This window comes from Asterias amurensis, chromosome 5 (assembly GCF_032118995.1).
Source record: "Asterias amurensis chromosome 5, ASM3211899v1".
NCBI classification, from domain to species: domain Eukaryota; kingdom Metazoa; phylum Echinodermata; class Asteroidea; order Forcipulatida; family Asteriidae; genus Asterias; species Asterias amurensis.
The window spans coordinates 26,745,024-26,763,018 of record NC_092652.1 but is presented as its reverse complement, the minus strand read 5'-3'; the positions used below and the strand labels follow the sequence as shown (position 1 = coordinate 26,763,018).

Here is a 17,995-nt window from a genome sequence, read left to right as displayed (position 1 = left end):
TTGCACAATGGAGTAAAAAAAAAAAACCCTGAAGCCCTGACTGCTTTATAAAGATCACATAGATGTGTAGGGTTGAAAACAATATGGCCGCCATATATCTACAACCCTTTGCACTGCATGCATATATCAATATAACCTTATCACAGGCATCTGACTATTGCACTCTAGCCTCGGTTTTACTGTATAGAAGAAACACATTACAACTGCTCAGTATTGAATTCAAGTTAAGGAACGGATTGTTGCATCTTGGTTGATGGAGAAATGCTTCTTAATGAATGACCACTAACCCATTGAATGTTACAAGGCAACTGGATATCACATCTACAGCTCAGTACTTGATTTGTGGCGTGTCATGGCCGAGCGGTTAAGACCACCAGATTCAAGCTCTTGTGTTTCACCGGTAGAGTGTGGGGTCGAAACCCGATCGTGACACTTGCTACGTAAAATTGGGAAGGTAGTGCTTTCTGCTCTACCGGCCAGGCTTCGGATTGATGATACCAAAGCCTACATCCGTATGGACTGTAAAGGGGTAACCCTGTTTCAGCCCTAGGAGTAGGTGGCAACGGCCTCTGGAACAAAATAATTGAAACCCACACCTTTAAGTGGCCTTCAGGCCTTGTGTGTCTGGCGACTTGCATAATAATTTTTTTTTTTTTTAAATCTAAAAATAAATCAGTGAGACTGGTCAATGGTCACTTCTTGCATTTGAGACCATGTCTCAATTGAAGACATTGGCTGCAGTTATGACCAGGTCACTGCAAAGGCAACTTCCTCAACATTGCTTCTGCAGCAAACGACATGCTCAAGTCAGATGGTCTTTCAGCTCATCATAACTGTGATGTGCTTACAAACCTTTTGATATCAATCAGAATGGCAATGGTGGCAATTTTCCTCTGAAAGGGCGATTCTATGAGAACAATTTCAATTTGTATTGGAACTTTGTAAAGGGCACCACAGCATAAGCACATAGCAACACGGTATTTGGAGACTGATAATAACTCCATATTTAATTGTGGACTAATTGACAAGATTGGTACAGGTTTACCTGCCTCCACGCTGACCAACCAATCACCCAACCTTCCATGCACCAAGCATGTTAACTCAGCACCCAAACCAGGATACCTTGGTCCACACCAACCAACCAATAGAACCCTCCCTCCCATGCACCCAGCATACATGTATGTTAACTCAACACCCAAATATGAACTAACTGTCTCCACAACAACCAACCAAACACCCTCCCACCCACCCGTCATACATTATAGTCAATACTAGTTTGATCAAGTAGTGGTTGCCAACTGGAGCCTATCTGGATGATGACCCCGTTCAGACGTCATTGATTCATGTGACATTCTGCATGATATGTTTGTATTTGGGTTGATTGTGAAGACACAGTTGCTCAACCCAATTCAGACATAGCTTGTGGCATCTTGCCAAGACTTTGCTTCTTCAATCCCTTCTTGAAGACACCAGAAACTCGTCCGAAGATGAGCAGTCTCCGAACTTCTGGCTTCTGGTTTTTCCTAAGCTTTACTGATTGCCAAGCAGACCACCTCTAATTCAGTTAGGTCAGGTTGGTGTAGCGGTATCGTGCCTCACCTTCCCCCTCTGAGACCCCGGTTCAAGTCCCACTGGAAGAACTATGTGCATTGGGTATTCCCTGGAATAATTCTCTGGGGTTTACCTCCCACATCTACAACTGAAATTGTCTTCTCTTCTCATTTGGCTTTAATAAGAGCGCTAAAATTGTTTTACCAGATCCAGAATTCCATTCCTTTATTGTAAATTATTCATAGAAGTTGAAATCTATTTAATGTCCAAACATATGGTCATATTTTGGGAAGTAATCCACAAAAGAAAGACCATTAAAACTTTGTGAGAAGCACTGCAGCTGTTGATACAGTAGGATAAACTATTTTTAGAAAGGATTTTCTTTGAAGAAATCTGGTTTGGATAATTTCCCCTGAAAAACATCTAAATTTAAGAAACGATTCATGCATGAATAATTTCTCTGATGTCTAAAAGTTGGTGTCCATGCGCTAATGCTGCAGCCAGAGAAACGATTGGTACCCATTGCCACCTAGCTACGTGGACTGATTCCATGTTCATGTGGAAGTACTTGAATGACAGATTTTTGCTGTTTTTTTCAGCAAGTAGAAAACTGTATTCACCTAGAATGTTGTACCTTATGAAACCAATCTATGACCCTAGCTTTAAAATATTTCTTCTATAATAAGTTGAAGTTAGATTTGTGTATGAAATAGCCTTTAAGAGGTGGGGGAAGGGATCTGTATATTTAAAAACATCAAATTGACTTTGGAGTGTAATTTTATTTTACAGCTGCATTGTGTTGACATGTGATTAATTTTTTTAAATGTATGTTTTTAAGTGCATTTAAAATTGTGTAACCATTTTTATTTCTCTCATTTTGAACTACTATGTATTTGTACAATTTCATTTGTGTTTGACGAGGGGTCGATTTCACAAAGAGTTAGGACTAGTCCTAACTTAGGACTAATCTTAGGAGACATGAAAAATGTATGGCTAGTCCTAAGTTAGGACGAGTAACTTGTCCTAACTCGAGATAAGACTAGTCTTAACTCTTTGTGAAATCCATCCGAGGTCCCACAACATGGTGCTACATACGTTGTATCACAGCATTCCTTGCGTACAGAGCTCTGTTAAGTTCCTGATTCTAAGGGTTGTAAAAAAAACGCAGAATTCAGCGGTAAGCCGCACTACATACATACCTACAACTCAGGACCCTCTCTAGCTAAACTCATATCTCAATGGCTTTTTGTTGTTATTGTTTAATTTGCTAAGAGAGAATTGGACCATTCACAATAGACCGATCCATTAAGCTCCGCCCCATTGCGTATTGAACAATCACAACCCATTGCGCCACCACCAAAAGTTTTACAAAATAAAGTCCGACATGCTTGGCGTGCGCGGCAGAGTTGTGCAGAATGGCATTGGAGAGGCTCACATTAATGAGCATAAACAGTTAATAGGTAAAGAGCACTTGAGAGCTGTTGGTAATAGAAAACATTGTTAGAATTTACCCCCTTTGAACTAATGTAGTTTGAGGTGTAGCCGCAGTTTGGACGTGGCCATAGTTTGTTGGATTTGGTATTTATTTACTTATCAAGAAAAGACAATACAGTTCATAATCAGCAAAGGCCAAGTGACAATTATTCAGATTTTATCAATGCCTGCCTTTAAACATTTCTCAGTTTGAGTTTTATTTTTAGAAGGAATGTTATTAACTGCAACTTTTTTTTCCCTCTGATTCTTTTTTAAATTTCTGCAGCAAGCGGATGAAAGTCTTAACTTTGAGGAGCAGATCTTAGAAGCAGCTAAGGCTATCGCTAATGCCACTAGTGCTCTCGTCAAGGCTGCCTCGGCAGCTCAGAGGGAGTTGGTGGATCAAGGAATGGTAGGATGACACTTTGGAATCGAGGGCCAGATCTTTCCCCAATTTTTCCCTTTTACTCTTTGTTTTTTCTTTTATAAAGATGATTTATGATTTTGTGATATGTTTTTGAGTTGTCCATTGTCAGGCACTGTTATGAACTCAAAAAAAGTGTTAATTCATGGAAATTCTGTGCTAATTTTATAAAGTTGATTTTTATTTTTTGATGTGTTTTGGAGTTGTTCATTGTCAGGCACTGTTATGAACTCAGAAAAAGTGTTAATTGGCGAAAATGCTGTGCTGAATTCAAGGGTTACTTAGATTTGGGGTTAAACAAAGAAAATTTATTAGAGCGGGGTTAACGTGATGACGCTCCACCAACTGAGCTATTTAGATTAAAATGTATTGTTTGAGTTTCTTAAGACTCTTCAAATTTTACAGTTTGGCGGATGCAGTTAATAGGTGGTTGCAAATTTAGAGGTACTTGTTATTCCCCAAAATGAAACTGGTTAAGTAATCAGAATATAATTTACAGTACGTTTACATTTATGTTTACGTTGGTTATTAAGTGAGGACGTAGTTCAGGGGAGGGTAAGACAAAAGTGTAAAAGTGGAAACCCTATTCAAGCAAGACAGATGAATCTTAGAAGGAGGAATACATTTCTTATTTTTGTCGTACGTTTGGTGAGGTATACATCCCAACCTTAAAGAAAGCATTTTCTTTTGTTTGTTTTGTTCCGTTTTGCTTTTTTTTGTTTTGCTTCTTGATTGGAAGCAGCGCTCACAAATGGCATGGATGAGGTTCGGAAAAGTGGTATGTATAGTTTCGTGTCCATCGTCAATAAAGTAGAAAGTAAACCGCCAAGCTCCACAGCCTCTAAATCCTTTTGACATTTTGTTGTCTAACAGGTTGTAGCCAATCCGGCTCCATACAGCGAAGACGGCCAATGGTCTATGGGCCTCATCTCAGCTGCACGTAAGGTAGCAGCGGCGACACAGGGTCTGTGTGAGGCAGCCAATGCAGTCGTCCAAGGACACGCCTCTCAGGAAAGATTGATCTCTTCTGCTAAGCAAGTTGCAAGCTCTACAGCTCAGTTGTTGGTAGCATGTAAAGTGAAAGCTAGCATATTCAGTGAGCCCATGAGAAGGCTACAGGTGGGTGCTACACATAGAGTTATATATAGGAACTAGAGGGCGCACTGGCCTATATACACGCCCCGGTATGTGCGCAGGCGGCCATTTTCTAAGTTGACAAAACAGCTATCTCACAGCGTGTGTTTGTGCGGCCATTTTGTAAGTTGAACAAACAGCATCGCGTGAGCATAAAAAAAACTTAAAAAAAACTCAAACGTGTATTTCATATTCAACGCGCGTGCAGAATGACGCGCTTGTCATCTTGCGGTCCCGTGGCGTTTGTGCACGAAGCATCACTCATGCGCCCTCTAGTTCTTATATATGACTCTATGGTGCTACATGAGTTATTTCTTACATTCTTTCTTCTTGAGTTCATTGTGGTTTCAATCGTAACAAGCCTGGCATAATACTCTCATCAATTCTAGCCAGTACAAGAGTGAAAGTGAAATTGTTATAATTTTCTTTACTACAAAGAATAAAGGTGAATACAGCTTTCATTTCATCATATCAGGAACACTAGATGGTAGCATAGAGGTTCCTTTCAATGTCTTGCAGTTCTGAGCACAAAAAATAGCTAATGTCCTGACGTTTTGAAGCTAGCAGAGTCTTTCTTGAAGGCTAAAGCGTGCAGATGTTTCTAAGAACAGTGTATCTACCGGGGCCCAATTTCATGGCTCTGCTTACCATAAGCAAAAAATGCTTATGGACGTAGGGAACTCTGCGCTTACATCAAGCATATTTTTTCTTACAAGTAAGCGGGGAATTTTGGCTTGTGCGCGTGTGAACTCCACGTTTCTATAGGCATTCTGCACTTACACAGCTAGTGCAGAAATTCAGCGCTTGAGAATGGTGATCGTAAGCGCAGAATTTGGCGGTAAGCTGAGCCATGAAATTTGACCTCGTAAGTCTGCTGCCAAAACGTGTTCCCAGAAGTCGATGTTTTCATTTTAACCAATCAGTTATTTATGACGTTGTCCTTCTATTGATTGCAGGCTGCTGGTAATGCCGTCAAGCGTGCATCAGACAGCTTGGTGGCAGCAGCCCAGTCAGCAGCAGATAAAGAGGAAGAAGCTACCGGCGTCGACCACCTCAGCCACAAGATGGTTGGAAACATCGCCATCGAGATTGAAGCACAAGCAGCCATCTTGAAGAAGGAGAAAGAACTTGAAGATGCTCGCAAGAAATTGGAACGCATCCGACAAGCTAAATATGCAAACAGGCCCCCCGAGGACTCTGACTAAATTCATCTCGGTTTGGGGGAAGAGGGTTTTAATAGCTACCCTCAAAATCATTCAAACGCTTCACGCTAACATTTCTCTTGCTTACTACTAAAGGCAATAGGCAGAAATCTTGGGGTTTTCTTTTCTCACTGAGAAGAGTAATCACAAAGATCTACTTGTATTTAATGATATTATTGTGAAACTGAATCTCTTAAAATTGTTTTCTTACAACTCAAACTTGTTCACATCATACGTTAATCTTAATCACTGCACCCACTGACCCAGAGGATGTAAAGGTGGGTGTGGCCAGCCAATTAAAAGATGCAGATATGATCACGCTTTCCATTGCAGTTTGTATTTTATTTATGCAAAGCCCAGCTAAATCTTTTAAAAACAAGTTCAACTCGAGAATGGAACCTCTCTTGGATTGCGTCAAGTTTTTTCTAAGAGGTTTATATCACGTTCACTTTCTCAGCTGTTGACTGTCTCAATTCTTTCTAAGGATGCATCTTCTAACTTTTTCTGTGGTGCTATAATTATATTTATGGTCAATGGTCAAGGAACTTGACGCAAACCTGTAAATAGATTAAGCATTTCTTTGTGTGTTTTAACTAATCATCGAGTTGAGTTTACTCAGATACGTAGTTATGTATATACAGTTTAAACATAGAGTATTTTTGTTGGTGAAAACATATTTTATTCATAGATGCTGGTTTGAATCCGATATTTTTGTTGTTATCCGACTGTAGAGTATTTGCAAGATTTTTTCCCAAGAAAGTGTGGGTTTATAGATGACTAGGCAATGTTTCTTTCATTAAAATCGTTGTACAGAAAAACAAAAAGTGAATCAATTGAAATGATTGGCCTTTGGGCTTCCCTCTTCCAATTGCTGCAGTATTACCTCATTATCCCGATGAAATATACAGTCAACCCTCGTTATAAAGAGCAGGTTGTAAAGAGGTTCTGCTTATAGAGAACATTGTAAAATACAGAATCTCATTTCTACTTTGTGTTTCGTTGTTTTGCTGTCCTCTTAAAACAACGTTCTTGTTTATAAAAGAGGTAATTTAGCCAGTCTCAGCCATCTTGTTATAATGAGAGTCGACTGTACTTCATTTACACCTTGATTTGTTTCTTTTGAATCTCTCAGAAAGATAGTTTTGTCTTTTCCTACTTTTCAAAGAACAAAATAATTTAAATCTATGATAAGTGGAAATGATTGACAACATAATTTGTTGTAAAAGATTCAGAGTATTTTAAAATGACAAAAAAAGGAAGAGAAAAAAATAATACAATAAGGTAGGAACTGACCTACAAGTATAAAACATCTGTGGTTACCGATCCTTACAATCAGAAGTATAAAACATCTGTGGTTACCGATCCTTACAATCAGAAGATTTCTTGTTTACGGAGGGGAGTGAACTGACCTACAAGTATAAAACATCTGTGGTTACCGATCCTTACAATCAGAAGATTTCTTGTTTACGGAGGGGAGTATTAAAAGGTGATTCAATTATTAAAGGAACACGTTGCCTTGGATCGGTCGAGTTGGTCTTTGAAAAGCGTTTGTAACCGTTTTTTATAAAATACATATAGGTAGAAAGATGTTGTAAAAGTAGAATACAATGATCCACACAAACATGCCTCGAAATTGCGTGGTTTTCCTTTTACCTCGTCGACTAACACGTCGGCCATTTATGGGGGTCAAAATTTTGACCCCCATAAATGGCCGACCATGTTAGTTCGTACAGTAGAAGGAAAACCATGCAATTTCGAGGCAAACTTGTGTGGATCATTGTATGCTACTTTTAAAACATCTTTCCAACCATATGCATTTTATAAAAAACGGTTACAAACGCTTTTGTTTTGACCAACTCGTCCGATCCAAGGCAACGTGTTCCTTTAAATGGGTAATGGTAGTTGCACATGCAACTTTGTGATAACAGGAAGAGGACTGGCAAATGTCAAGTTTTTTCTACGACACAAAAAGAAAAGCATATAAAGACGAGGAAATCATCTGATTATTTAAAAAGTTGCTCGCCAGCACGGTGCATCTTAAGTTGCATTTTATTTCTTGCTACGTTGTTTGCATTACATTTTCCTTAGTCTGGTTCCAAAAAGGCATAATGACAATCGTAGTGTAGTTGGCTACCACATCAGTGGTGCCAGTTTTATTATAAATAGATTTGTTTCAAGTTTACTTTCTCGGTTCATATTCATGTAGCTATCATGCTTTAGTAAATATATGCATTATTTTCAATAAACAACTACCCTATAGGGGGTTGTGGATAAGTCTACCATTGACAATTTAAAAATATTGTAATCTGATGATTTTTGTTTAAAAAAGAGAATAATAAGCTTCCAAATGATGAGGATCTTCCTCTAGCTTTTGCAGCGACGTTGCTATTTAATCACTAAAAACATTAAAAGTTATATTTTTTCTATAAGTGTAACCAAAAAAATTAAGAGATAATTAAAAAATCATTTTCTAAAAATTTGGAATATGCTGGTTAAAAGCTCACAGCTCATTTTTTAAGTCGGTGTAGATTTGAGTGCCTCTTTTTCTGAACAAAACAAAAACTACCGCAATTGCTCTTCATCGCACTTTCAGGAAGTTTTATATTCTCTGCCTACGATAAAATTTGCAGCACAATGAAATTGTAAATGAATTTTTAATTAATTGTTAGTCTAACGACTAATTAATTATCACCAGTTTGAAGGTAAAAAACAAGTTTATAACCGTATATTTGCATAAGCAGTAACTGTAAATCAAATCAAAATGTCTGGTCATCCCTTGTAAATGAACCTGTATTTTGTTATTCCAACTTAAAGTATTTATACAGCATAGATAAAAACCTCATATATTTGGTTGTTTTTTTGCCGAGTTAACTTTTATTGTAAATATACTGCATGGATGAATGAGGTCATTGCTGTTATTAACCATTTGATAGTTACAGATAACTTTACAGCAGTGCTTGTGATTGAAAGGTCAGAGGTTAAGATCTGATAATTTGCTACCACAGAAGAGTTTCATCAGACATGCTTTCCTCTTATAAAAAAAAAATTAGTACAAAATAATTTTCGGCCTGGCGTTTCTACCCTTTATGTTAAAAAAATAACAAAACTGCGACCATTAACAATAGCTGCACCGAATAAATTGTTTAGATGGCAAAATGTTTGTTTAGATATATATATATATTATCTGTTTGTGTGGCTTTGGCTGCTGACTTATACAGTGGTAATCTGGCCACAGCCAAAGCCGAGACACGACCTCATCATACCATTAGCGTAAATTATCTAGAATATCTCAGAGGTCCATCTTCTCTAACCAGCATGATACAACGAAAGAAACTACTAATACAACAATGCGTAGATTTATTGTTTAATGTATTGACGATTATCACTTATTAAATACCTTGCCATGTAGCAACTGCATCTTTTGATATCATGTACTCCTAACCAATTAAGGTTTGAAATGATGATTAATAAAAAAAACAAAGCTTTTTCAGGAATAGGTAAGTCTCAATGTCGTTGATTATTTGTTAGCTTTCATTTAAATCATTGCACAGCACACATAAGTGGGAACAAGGGTGGTTAGAACAGGCATGATATTTGGTCCTTGGGAAAAAGGTAGGAACATTTTATCAAGTGGCAAAGAGAACACATTCTATTGGCTGAATTTTTCCACACAGAATACGCCCACGCTTATTCAACCAACCGAGGGCGCGCATTTTTAACGTTTTCGTTCTCCTTATCGAGGCCTGTGTGACTGGGCCAATAGACTTTTCAGGCTAATTAATCACAATTTTTCTAATTAAAAAAATCAGATTAAAATAGGAAGTTTGAATTTGTATCAATGAAAAACATGGTAGCTTCTCCATAGAGAGAGTTCTGGTGAGCTGAATTTTTTGCAATTCAATTTTAGAATATATTTTTCAAGAATTTTAAAATGAATTTGTCATCACACCATCGCTTCTCAACAGTGATAAAAGACCTAGATTATCTTTTTACCCAAAATTTATAAACAGCACTGGTGATAAGTCAGTCTAACTGTTCCCTCATTTAATAAATGCACCAATCCATTAAACTCTGCTTTTTGCTTTTTCTACAAAAGTTAATATCAAACACCACCCTTTATAATTTTGTTTTACACTTACACTAATGTGTTATAAGCATTGAATACTTTCCAGAGTTCTGTGGAAAAAAAGAATCCACAGGCAAATCACTCCAATTGGATTCGAACCCATGACCTTTGCCTTGCTAGAGCAGTTGTCTTACCACTAGACCACTGAGCTAGTCCAAAAGACCGATCCATTAAGCTCCGCCCCATTGTGTATTGACCAATCACAACGCAACGAAGGTCCGACAAATAAGGTCCGACACGCACGCGGCAGAGTTGTGCAGAAAGGCATTGGAGAGGCTCGCCTTTTCTTGCTCACACATCGTCGTGGGCGGAGCCTAATGGATCAGTCTGATGCTAGAGGCAACAGTATACAGTGCTTAATACACAATCGGTGTAATGGTAAAAAGCAAATTATATTCTTTATCCCCTGATGCAAAAATTAACATCTTTTAAATCCCTCTATACAAAACACTGTCTGCCTATATTTTTCCCGGACAGGAAACCATTGTAGAAATCTTTGGCCGTCATCTTCTTCCTAAATGTAACTTCACCAAAGCTCGCCCAACCATCCTGCAAAGAATCCAAATAAAAAACCTTTAAAACTGAAGCTCAATAATTATCAAGATTATATTTTGTACATGTGTTTGAGATAATTCTGTCCCAAACCAATGCTCTCCTTATTCTCAATACTTTCTGCGTTTCTTTGTAAATGGATCGGTTTATGTTGAAAATGTTCACTTCTTACTCCTCCAAACCCATTTTGGATTTCTGCTGAGAGCCTTGTGTTGTCTTTCATTATCAACCAACAAACTCAACAATGAAAGTACAATTGGACTGTTATAAGATCAATCAATCAATCAATCAATGTACATTTATTTTCCATGTCAACAATAACAATTAAGCATACAGTAGAAAACAAAATAATATCGATGAGTATAATAATGAAGGACGGATGCCAAATAACTAAACAGTAATACAATGTGTAGAAATTTGAAGCTACTACACAGAAATTAATGTACTAGTCAACATGCAGGGAAAAAGTTTAAGCATAATGCTTATGTATATTTCCCGGAGACAGACAAGGACAAATAAACAAAAGCAATCAAAAACAGAACAAAGAAACAAAAAACAAACAATGAAACGGACCAGAAGGATCATTGGTACAAATGGCTCCATACTTTGCCTTGATTGCAATCATGTGCTGTTCCCATTGCCTAATCCAATGGCATCCCTACCATGCATGTGGCCGGCTGGCTCATCACCCCATACACAACCCTCCTACCACCAAACACAAACAGCTAGGCTGTAGCCGGCTGGCTCATCACCCCATACACATCCCTCCTACCACCAAACACAAACAGCTAGGCTGTAGCTGGCTGGCTCATCACCCCATACACAACCCTCCTACCACCAAACACAAACAGCTAGGCTGTGGCCGGCTGGCTCATCACCCCATACACAACCCTCCTACCACCAAACACAAACAGCTAGGCTGTGGCCGGCTGGCTCATCACCCCATACACAACCCTCCTACCACCAAACACAAACAGCTAGGCTGTGGCCGGCTGGCTCATCACCCCATACACAACCCTCCTACCACCAAACACAAACAGCTAGGCTGTGGCCGGCTGGCTCATCACCCCATACACAACCCTCCTACCACCAAACACAAACAGCTAGGCTGTGGCCGGCTGGCTCATCACCCCATACACAACCCTCCTACCACCAAACACAAACAGCTAGGCTGTGGCCGGCTGGCTCATCACCCCATACACAACCCTCCTACCACCAAACACAAACAGCTAGGCTGTGGCCGGCTGGCTCGTCATCGATACAAACAGCTATGCATATAACCTTTAAGGATTACACAACCAAAGGTTTCAAATCGCAAACTGAAAAGTATGTGTGTGATTGTTTAGTAGCGGGCTTTGTGCATTGGCTGTATGCAAGGCGAGCCGACAATGGTGGATGCCATTAGAGTGGGCACAACCCAACTTTGCAGTCAAGTTTGGGATGAAACGAGTGGATGGATTTAGGATAGAATGTACATGACTTACCTTGCATTTGACACACAACTGTTGAGTGGGTTTGTGGTAGTACAATTCACCTAGTAATGCACCCTCCATGTTGATTTCCAAATCTGTGTAAAGTCAAAAGTACAATATTTTCATTCATTTTAAAGAGCTTGTAAGACATTTAGTGGTTATTATCTTCAAGCAAGCTTGAATCGATATGTGATTCTGATAGTCTCATTGTTTGTGGGCGTATATTTTTTGTAGTTTTCAAATCTAAAACAAAATCATTTTGAGGTGTTACAAACTTAAATGTGGTTTGATTGTGAAGAAACGCCATAAAACCTGTCAATGTTGTTCATTGTCAGATGTAAACATGTGAGAAAAAAGGTCATCATTATTTCCTTTTTTGGTCTCTTCCTTTAGACATGCAAAATGCAAAATGCACATAAATTCTTGAGTAATTAAGGTCAACTTGTGAACTTGACACTCACCAGCCGTGACCTTGGGGTCATTCATTTGATTCAATCTGACCTGGTTACCATTCCATGATGTCTCCAGGGGAAACTGAAAAAGACAATTGACAAAAATACGTCCTGAACAAAACAGTTCACTAGTTTTATAGATCCGCCACATATACTGACAATTCCCAGCACACAACATGTTACAAAGGGGTCACATATTTAAAAAATGTCATGTGAAGTATGCATTACTTGAGACATGACTTTGCTAAGCAAAGTAGAAACTGTAAGCACAATTATTGTATCTTGCCACAAGATTTACCAAGTCATTCTCTCAACCACCTGCAATAACTAAGTAAGGTTTGCTGTGACACCATGTAAAAATCTCTTTTGTGAGTAGTGGTGGCTCTGAGAAGAGCTGGTTTGTTCTGCTTAAAGGCAGTGGACACTATTGGTAATTACTCAAAATAATTATTAGCACAAACCTTTCTTGATGATGAGTAATGGGGAGAGGTTGATAGCACAAAACGTTGTGAGAAACGGCTCACTCTGAAGTGCCGTAGTTTTGGAGAAAGAAGTAATTTTCATCGAATTTGATTTTGAGACCTCAAATTTAGAACTTGAGGTCACGAAATCAAGCATCTGAAAGCGCAAAACTCTGTGTGACAAGGGTGTTGTTTTTTTCTTTCATTATTATCTCCAAACTTTGATGACCGATTGAGCTCAAATTTTCACAGATTTGTTATTTTACGCATATGTTGAGATACAGCAAGTGAGAAGACAATTACCAATAGTGTCCACTGCCTTTAATGTTTCGGTCAGTGTAATCTGACCGTCTTCTTCTCACAAACGAGATTTCTTACATGGTGTCACCGCAAACCTTACTTACTTTAGTACTTTTCCACCATGCTTATCCTCAAGTCTCATCTCCCAGCAAAAATTGATTGATGGATAAATAAGTCAAGAAAATATTGTTGTGCTTACATCTTGTCCAATTGCTCTGTACAGTCGATCAATTTCATCACACATCTTACTCCAACTAACAATGGCCATTTTAGGAACGATTTTTCTACCTAGAGTAAATGATAAAATGCTGATCCATAAACAAAATATGAAAACCATACAAAACAAAAACGCCAACTTATTTACATTTAACTTGCACAGTTTAATGATAATGATGGGAGCTTTCCTTAAAATATTACTTGCTGTGGTGCTGAAGTGTTCGAAAAGTGAGTAAAACAATTTCCCCAAAATATTTTTTGTCTCAACCAGATGACCTGTGGTTAATCATAGCAATTGACGTGTGCAGAGTGGTTTAGTGCATCAGACTCAAATTCTGGTGGCCCGGTCTTCGGAATAAGGGTTTGAATCCCTGTCATGACAGTTGTACCATTGAGCAATACAATTCACTATACTTCTCTTCACCAAGGAATAAATGGCTTCCAGTTAGGGCAGAGACTGTTCTTTGGAGCTCCAGGAGTGTCACTGAGTGGTGGATTTAAGCGCTATACAAACAACCGCTATTGTTGCAATCATTTTTAATGTACTCAAATAAATTGTTATCAAATTATTTCAAGTAACATAACTTACAGAGGGTGACTCCTTCTTCACTTTGAGCTTTCCCATTTGCATGGAATGTTGGCAGGTCCTTCAGAAAGCGAACAATCTAGAAGTAGAAAGCAATACAGTCAATGAAGTGTTTGTAAACAAACTATAGCATCATACAGATTCCAAGTCACAAATAAACCCTCCAAAATATCATTTATGCTTTTAATTGAAGGATTAAGAATGACTGAGGGTTGTTTGCCCAAATCACAATTTCTTATCGCTGTTTTAGACGCTCTTGTCCAAGTTCAAGTTGGAGGATTGAGGCCACCTGTAGGCAAAAATGGCACAGGGGGCGAGGGAGTAACGACAACCCACACAGGCTACTTACAACCTAACCCTATCACCCCCATCCACCAGCGGCTACAGGCAGTTCGATTCCATGTAACATAACTTACAGAGAGTGACTGCATCCCTTTAGTACATGTTGATTAATTTCTCACCATGTCTGCTCCTTGACTTGCTAAAGTTTCTTGTAAGGATTCTGTTGTGCATCTATGAGGAGTCTCAATACTCTCTTGAAGAAGAATGGGTCCAACATCAAACCTGGCAAAAGAAAGTCAATCATTTTTGATACATCAAATTTTACTTTAACACACCTCTTGCTTTTTCTGTATTCTGGTTGGCTGAAACATGGTCACGTGGGATGAACTAATATAATCTAGTGATCATGCGCGCGTTTTGCGGGAACTAGTTCCTGAAAGGGCACTTGTCATTGAAAATAGTGCCCGGTTACAGCGCCCTCTCTTGACTTGAACCGTGAACAGCAACTACAAAACTTCCTTTCTTTTCCAGATTTCTGTTCTTATTTCACATTTAAGACCGAGCTGTGTTATAAAACACATATTGACTGGCATAATTCGGTAACTAGTGTACGTCTATTCCCTACCTCTTCTGGTCACTCAAAGTCCCCAGGGGGATAGATGTACACTAGTTACCTCATTACCAGTCAATATGTGGTTACTATTACTCCTTTCCTCATCCGTATCTCCATTCTTTATGAACCCAAATTGTTCAATGATTTCTTACCTCTTGGGCCTTAAACCCATGATAGAAACACCTGTTGTTTTATCCCCTCCTAGTATGGCAGAAGTGATTGGGGATGCGCCCCTCCAGCGTGGCAAGAGACTAGGGTGGACATTGGCTATTCCACTGACATTGCAAAAAGGGAGAAAAAAGGAAATAGTTATAAATAGGAAATAATATTCATGACTACACATCACTTGAGTCAGTCAAATATGTGTATTTCCAGGTTCTGAAGTGAACTCTGCAATTAGATGGTGCATGCTCACAAAGGCAGTGAAAATGCCTAGCTCATCACTGCTCGTTTGGTAGAAGTATAGAGAAACCCCTCCTCCAATTATATTATCATCCCTGCATCCTCGCAAATGAAAATTTCTAGCTTCGTATATTATTAGTTGTGTAGCGCACTTGTATAACGCTGTGGTCACTGGTTCAAGAGTCCTGATTTTTCTTTAAAAAAAATTTCTGCTCTTGCTCAACTGGCTCCCTTTGTTTTTTATAAAGAGACATACTCACTCACTATGGAAAACTTTCTATGAGGTGTCCAGGTACTAGATGACCAAATGATGACAAAACACCAATGTCATAACCTTTGACCTCCGGTGTAATTGGCCAAGGGAAGTGCGTTAGGTCGTTGTCATGACAGTATTGCCAAATAGGGGAGATAATACGTGTTTTGCCTTTTCTTTTGATGTACTAAAGAAATAAAAGTACAAAGAAAGAAAATCAGTTACACACGTATTTTGGGCAGCTCTCCACGGCTTGATATACGGTAAAAGCTCCTTCACTTTTTAGAAAATCTTGTTTGAAATATTCTCAATTTCAGAAACTCTCTGTTGTAAAGTAAATATATCCTAACAGCTCGAATGCATACCTTTGTCTCTGGACAAACAACGTGTAATTTCTCAATAAGTTTCCCTTCTGTCCTGTATAGTAAAAACAAAATATTGAGGTTAGCAAAATTATAATAAAATGATTGTGCATTCATGTCAAAGCTGTCTGATTCATGACTTGGACATAGATGATTTGGACTCAGACTAGAGTCAAGCGACTCGGACTAGAGTCAAGCGACTCAGACTAGAGTCAAGCGACTCTGCGACTCGGACTAGAGTCAAGCTAGTCGATGGCTCTGATTCTACCCTAGCTCTTTGGACAGGGACTTGGGACACAAATGTTTGTAACTTTGGACTAAGTTTGGGAGAACCACCATGCTGGATCGGTCTTGACACAAGGTTCTTTGCTACGAACCCAAGTTCAAGGTATGTCCGTGACTTCTAGGAAGGTACTTGGGGGGATAGTAATCCAACCACAAGGTTTGATGGTTTGATTGTGTCTTCTAGGAAGTGATGGGGTGGTATGGGGGGGGGGGGTGAAACCACCGGTCATGACACAAGGTTGTTTGCTAGAAACCCAAATTCAATGATGGAATGAATAAATTAACTCTCTGAACTTTTACCTGCACTTGTGAAGAGCCTTGAGACTTGCAATTGAAAAGTTGTCCGATCCAAAGAACATCACCCTCCAAGGTGGACCATCCCTTTTTACAATAGTGGAATCACCAGCATCATGGTGATTTAAGCGTGTTGAATCAATAAGTCTTGGGATGCCATAATATATTTTAGGGGTGTGTGCTTCAAGCATCTTTGTTCCCATCGCTGATTTACATCTGGCACAAATTTGTAAAGAAGAGGACAGTCTCAAAATTGGGTTGACCACAAGAGGGAGCTGTTTCCTTAGGGTCATCTTGTAAGACCAAGTTGGTTAGTCCACTTTACAACAAGCAATCTGTTAAAACAAAAAAAGGGTGGTTTATTAAATATTTACTACAAATATAAGTGCTGAAGTAACGCACTACACAGCACAACTTAAAACTTATTCTATATATTTTGAATGTTGTTGCATGGAGCATGAAGGTCCAATCACTTTGAATTGTCGTTGTGACTTTGTTGGTTGATAAAAAGATGGCGGCATATCCTTATTGAGCTAGATCATAGATGCAACAATGGCCGTAAAACCTCTGAATACATTTTTATCATATGTTAAATGTTGTTGTTATTATTTTGAATAATAATAATATAGATAGGGCCTATTATTAGTATTATTTTCATTTTTTCAGTGAGGCTAGCTAGCATGATGCCCTGCTGTAAGTGTCCAATGACCTGTCTTTGCCACTATTTATAAACTGCAGCGCTATAAATCCCCCTATAGTTTACTATACTTTGATGAATAATCATAAACAACTGCCTATAGTATTACTATTAGATAGCTAGTGTAGATACTTACTTACTTACTTACTTACGATTGATGGGAGAAATTGTTTAGGCTTATGCCTTTGTGACCCCATATCCTATCATTGATTCCTTCCAATAGGCATCGAGCTCTTTCTTGAATGTTGACACTGTTTTGGCATTTACTACTTTGTGTGGGAGACTGTTCCAATCATTAATTATTCGCTGTGAAAAGAAGTTCCTTCTGCACGCAATGTTTTTGTTGAGAGTCGGCTTGTACAATTTAAGAGAGTGGCCCCTCGTACTGGTGTTTCTAGCTGTATTAAAGAATTTCTTGCAGTCGACTTTCTCCAGTCCCTTGAGCAGCTTAAATGTTTCAATAAGGTCACCTCTTAGTCGTCTTTGTTCTAGTGTGTATAAGTTCAGGGCTTGAAGCCTTTCTGTGTAAGGGAGGCTTTTCAACTGTGGCACCAATAGTAAAAATAGATAGTAAAATTCCACAAATTCCACCAATCCATTCAGTGGCAATCCAGTTGTGTTATTTGTTACGTTGATCGTGACGTAACTCCTCTCCTCCCCAGGTGGAACAATACAAAGCCAGACAAGGCTAACAACTTTACCTGGAATTCTGTATCCTCATTCAACTTACCTCTGACCTCTGAAGAACTAACTAGAGATGACACAAAAAGACTGATCAAACTGCTTCAAAGAAGTTGTCACTCAGCATTTCTAACACATGCACTGTATTTGGCAAAGGGCGCCCTCTTTTAACCCCAC

The 17,995-nt window shown here is 38.8% G+C and overlaps 2 protein-coding genes across 14 annotated transcripts in view; one reads left to right on the top strand and one right to left on the bottom strand.

Moving 5' to 3' along the window:
• LOC139937009 (talin-1-like) overlaps positions 1-9,278 on the top strand; it is a 94,436-nt gene extending 85,158 nt beyond the window's left edge. For all 10 annotated transcript variants that reach the window (XM_071931944.1, XM_071931943.1, XM_071931939.1 and 7 more), the window contains 3 exons: positions 3,311-3,436; positions 4,322-4,567; positions 5,539-9,278. In XM_071931944.1, the coding sequence (XP_071788045.1) occupies positions 3,311-3,436; positions 4,322-4,567; positions 5,539-5,787 (621 nt within the window). In that variant the 3' untranslated portion in view covers positions 5,788-9,278. The remainder of the gene's footprint in view (positions 1-3,310; positions 3,437-4,321; positions 4,568-5,538) is intronic.
• LOC139937013 (methionyl-tRNA formyltransferase, mitochondrial-like) lies at positions 6,217-17,983 on the bottom strand. 4 transcript variants are annotated; one of them, XR_011786046.1, is made up of 12 exons: positions 17,868-17,983; positions 16,447-16,775; positions 15,865-15,916; positions 15,511-15,686; positions 14,997-15,119; positions 14,411-14,513; positions 13,953-14,028; positions 13,347-13,435; positions 12,396-12,468; positions 11,947-12,029; positions 7,194-10,459; positions 6,217-7,077 (listed from the first exon to the last, which is right to left on the bottom strand). XR_011786046.1 is itself a non-coding variant. In XM_071931949.1 (11 exons), the coding sequence occupies exons 2-11, from the start codon at positions 16,731-16,733 to the stop codon at positions 10,349-10,351; spliced, it is 1,173 nt and encodes a 390-aa protein (XP_071788050.1). In that variant the 5' UTR covers positions 16,734-16,775; positions 17,868-17,983; the 3' UTR covers positions 6,217-10,348. The 4 variants fall into 4 exon arrangements, 3 of the variants coding, with proteins under 3 accessions (XP_071788050.1, XP_071788051.1, XP_071788052.1); XM_071931949.1 differs by having other exon boundaries at positions 6,217-10,459; XM_071931950.1 differs by lacking the exon at positions 17,868-17,983 and adding an exon at positions 17,282-17,798 and having other exon boundaries at positions 6,217-10,459.
• Positions 17,984-17,995: the final 12 nt, after the last annotated feature.

What these genes read in the sequence shown, in the direction of transcription:
- LOC139937013 (XM_071931949.1), bottom strand. Translation starts at nt 16,733, where the DNA reads ATGACCCTAAGGAAACAGCTCCCTCTTGTGGTCAACCCAATTTTGAGA. An exon ending in CAAGTCAAGGAGCAGACATG is followed by an intron (nt 14,029 to 14,410) that starts GTGAGAAATTAA and finishes TTCTACTTCTAG; the next exon opens with ATTGTTCGCTTTCTGAAGGA. An exon ending in TGAAGAAGGAGTCACCCTCT is followed by an intron (nt 13,436 to 13,952) that starts GTAAGTTATGTT and finishes CATTTACTCTAG; the next exon opens with GTAGAAAAATCGTTCCTAAA.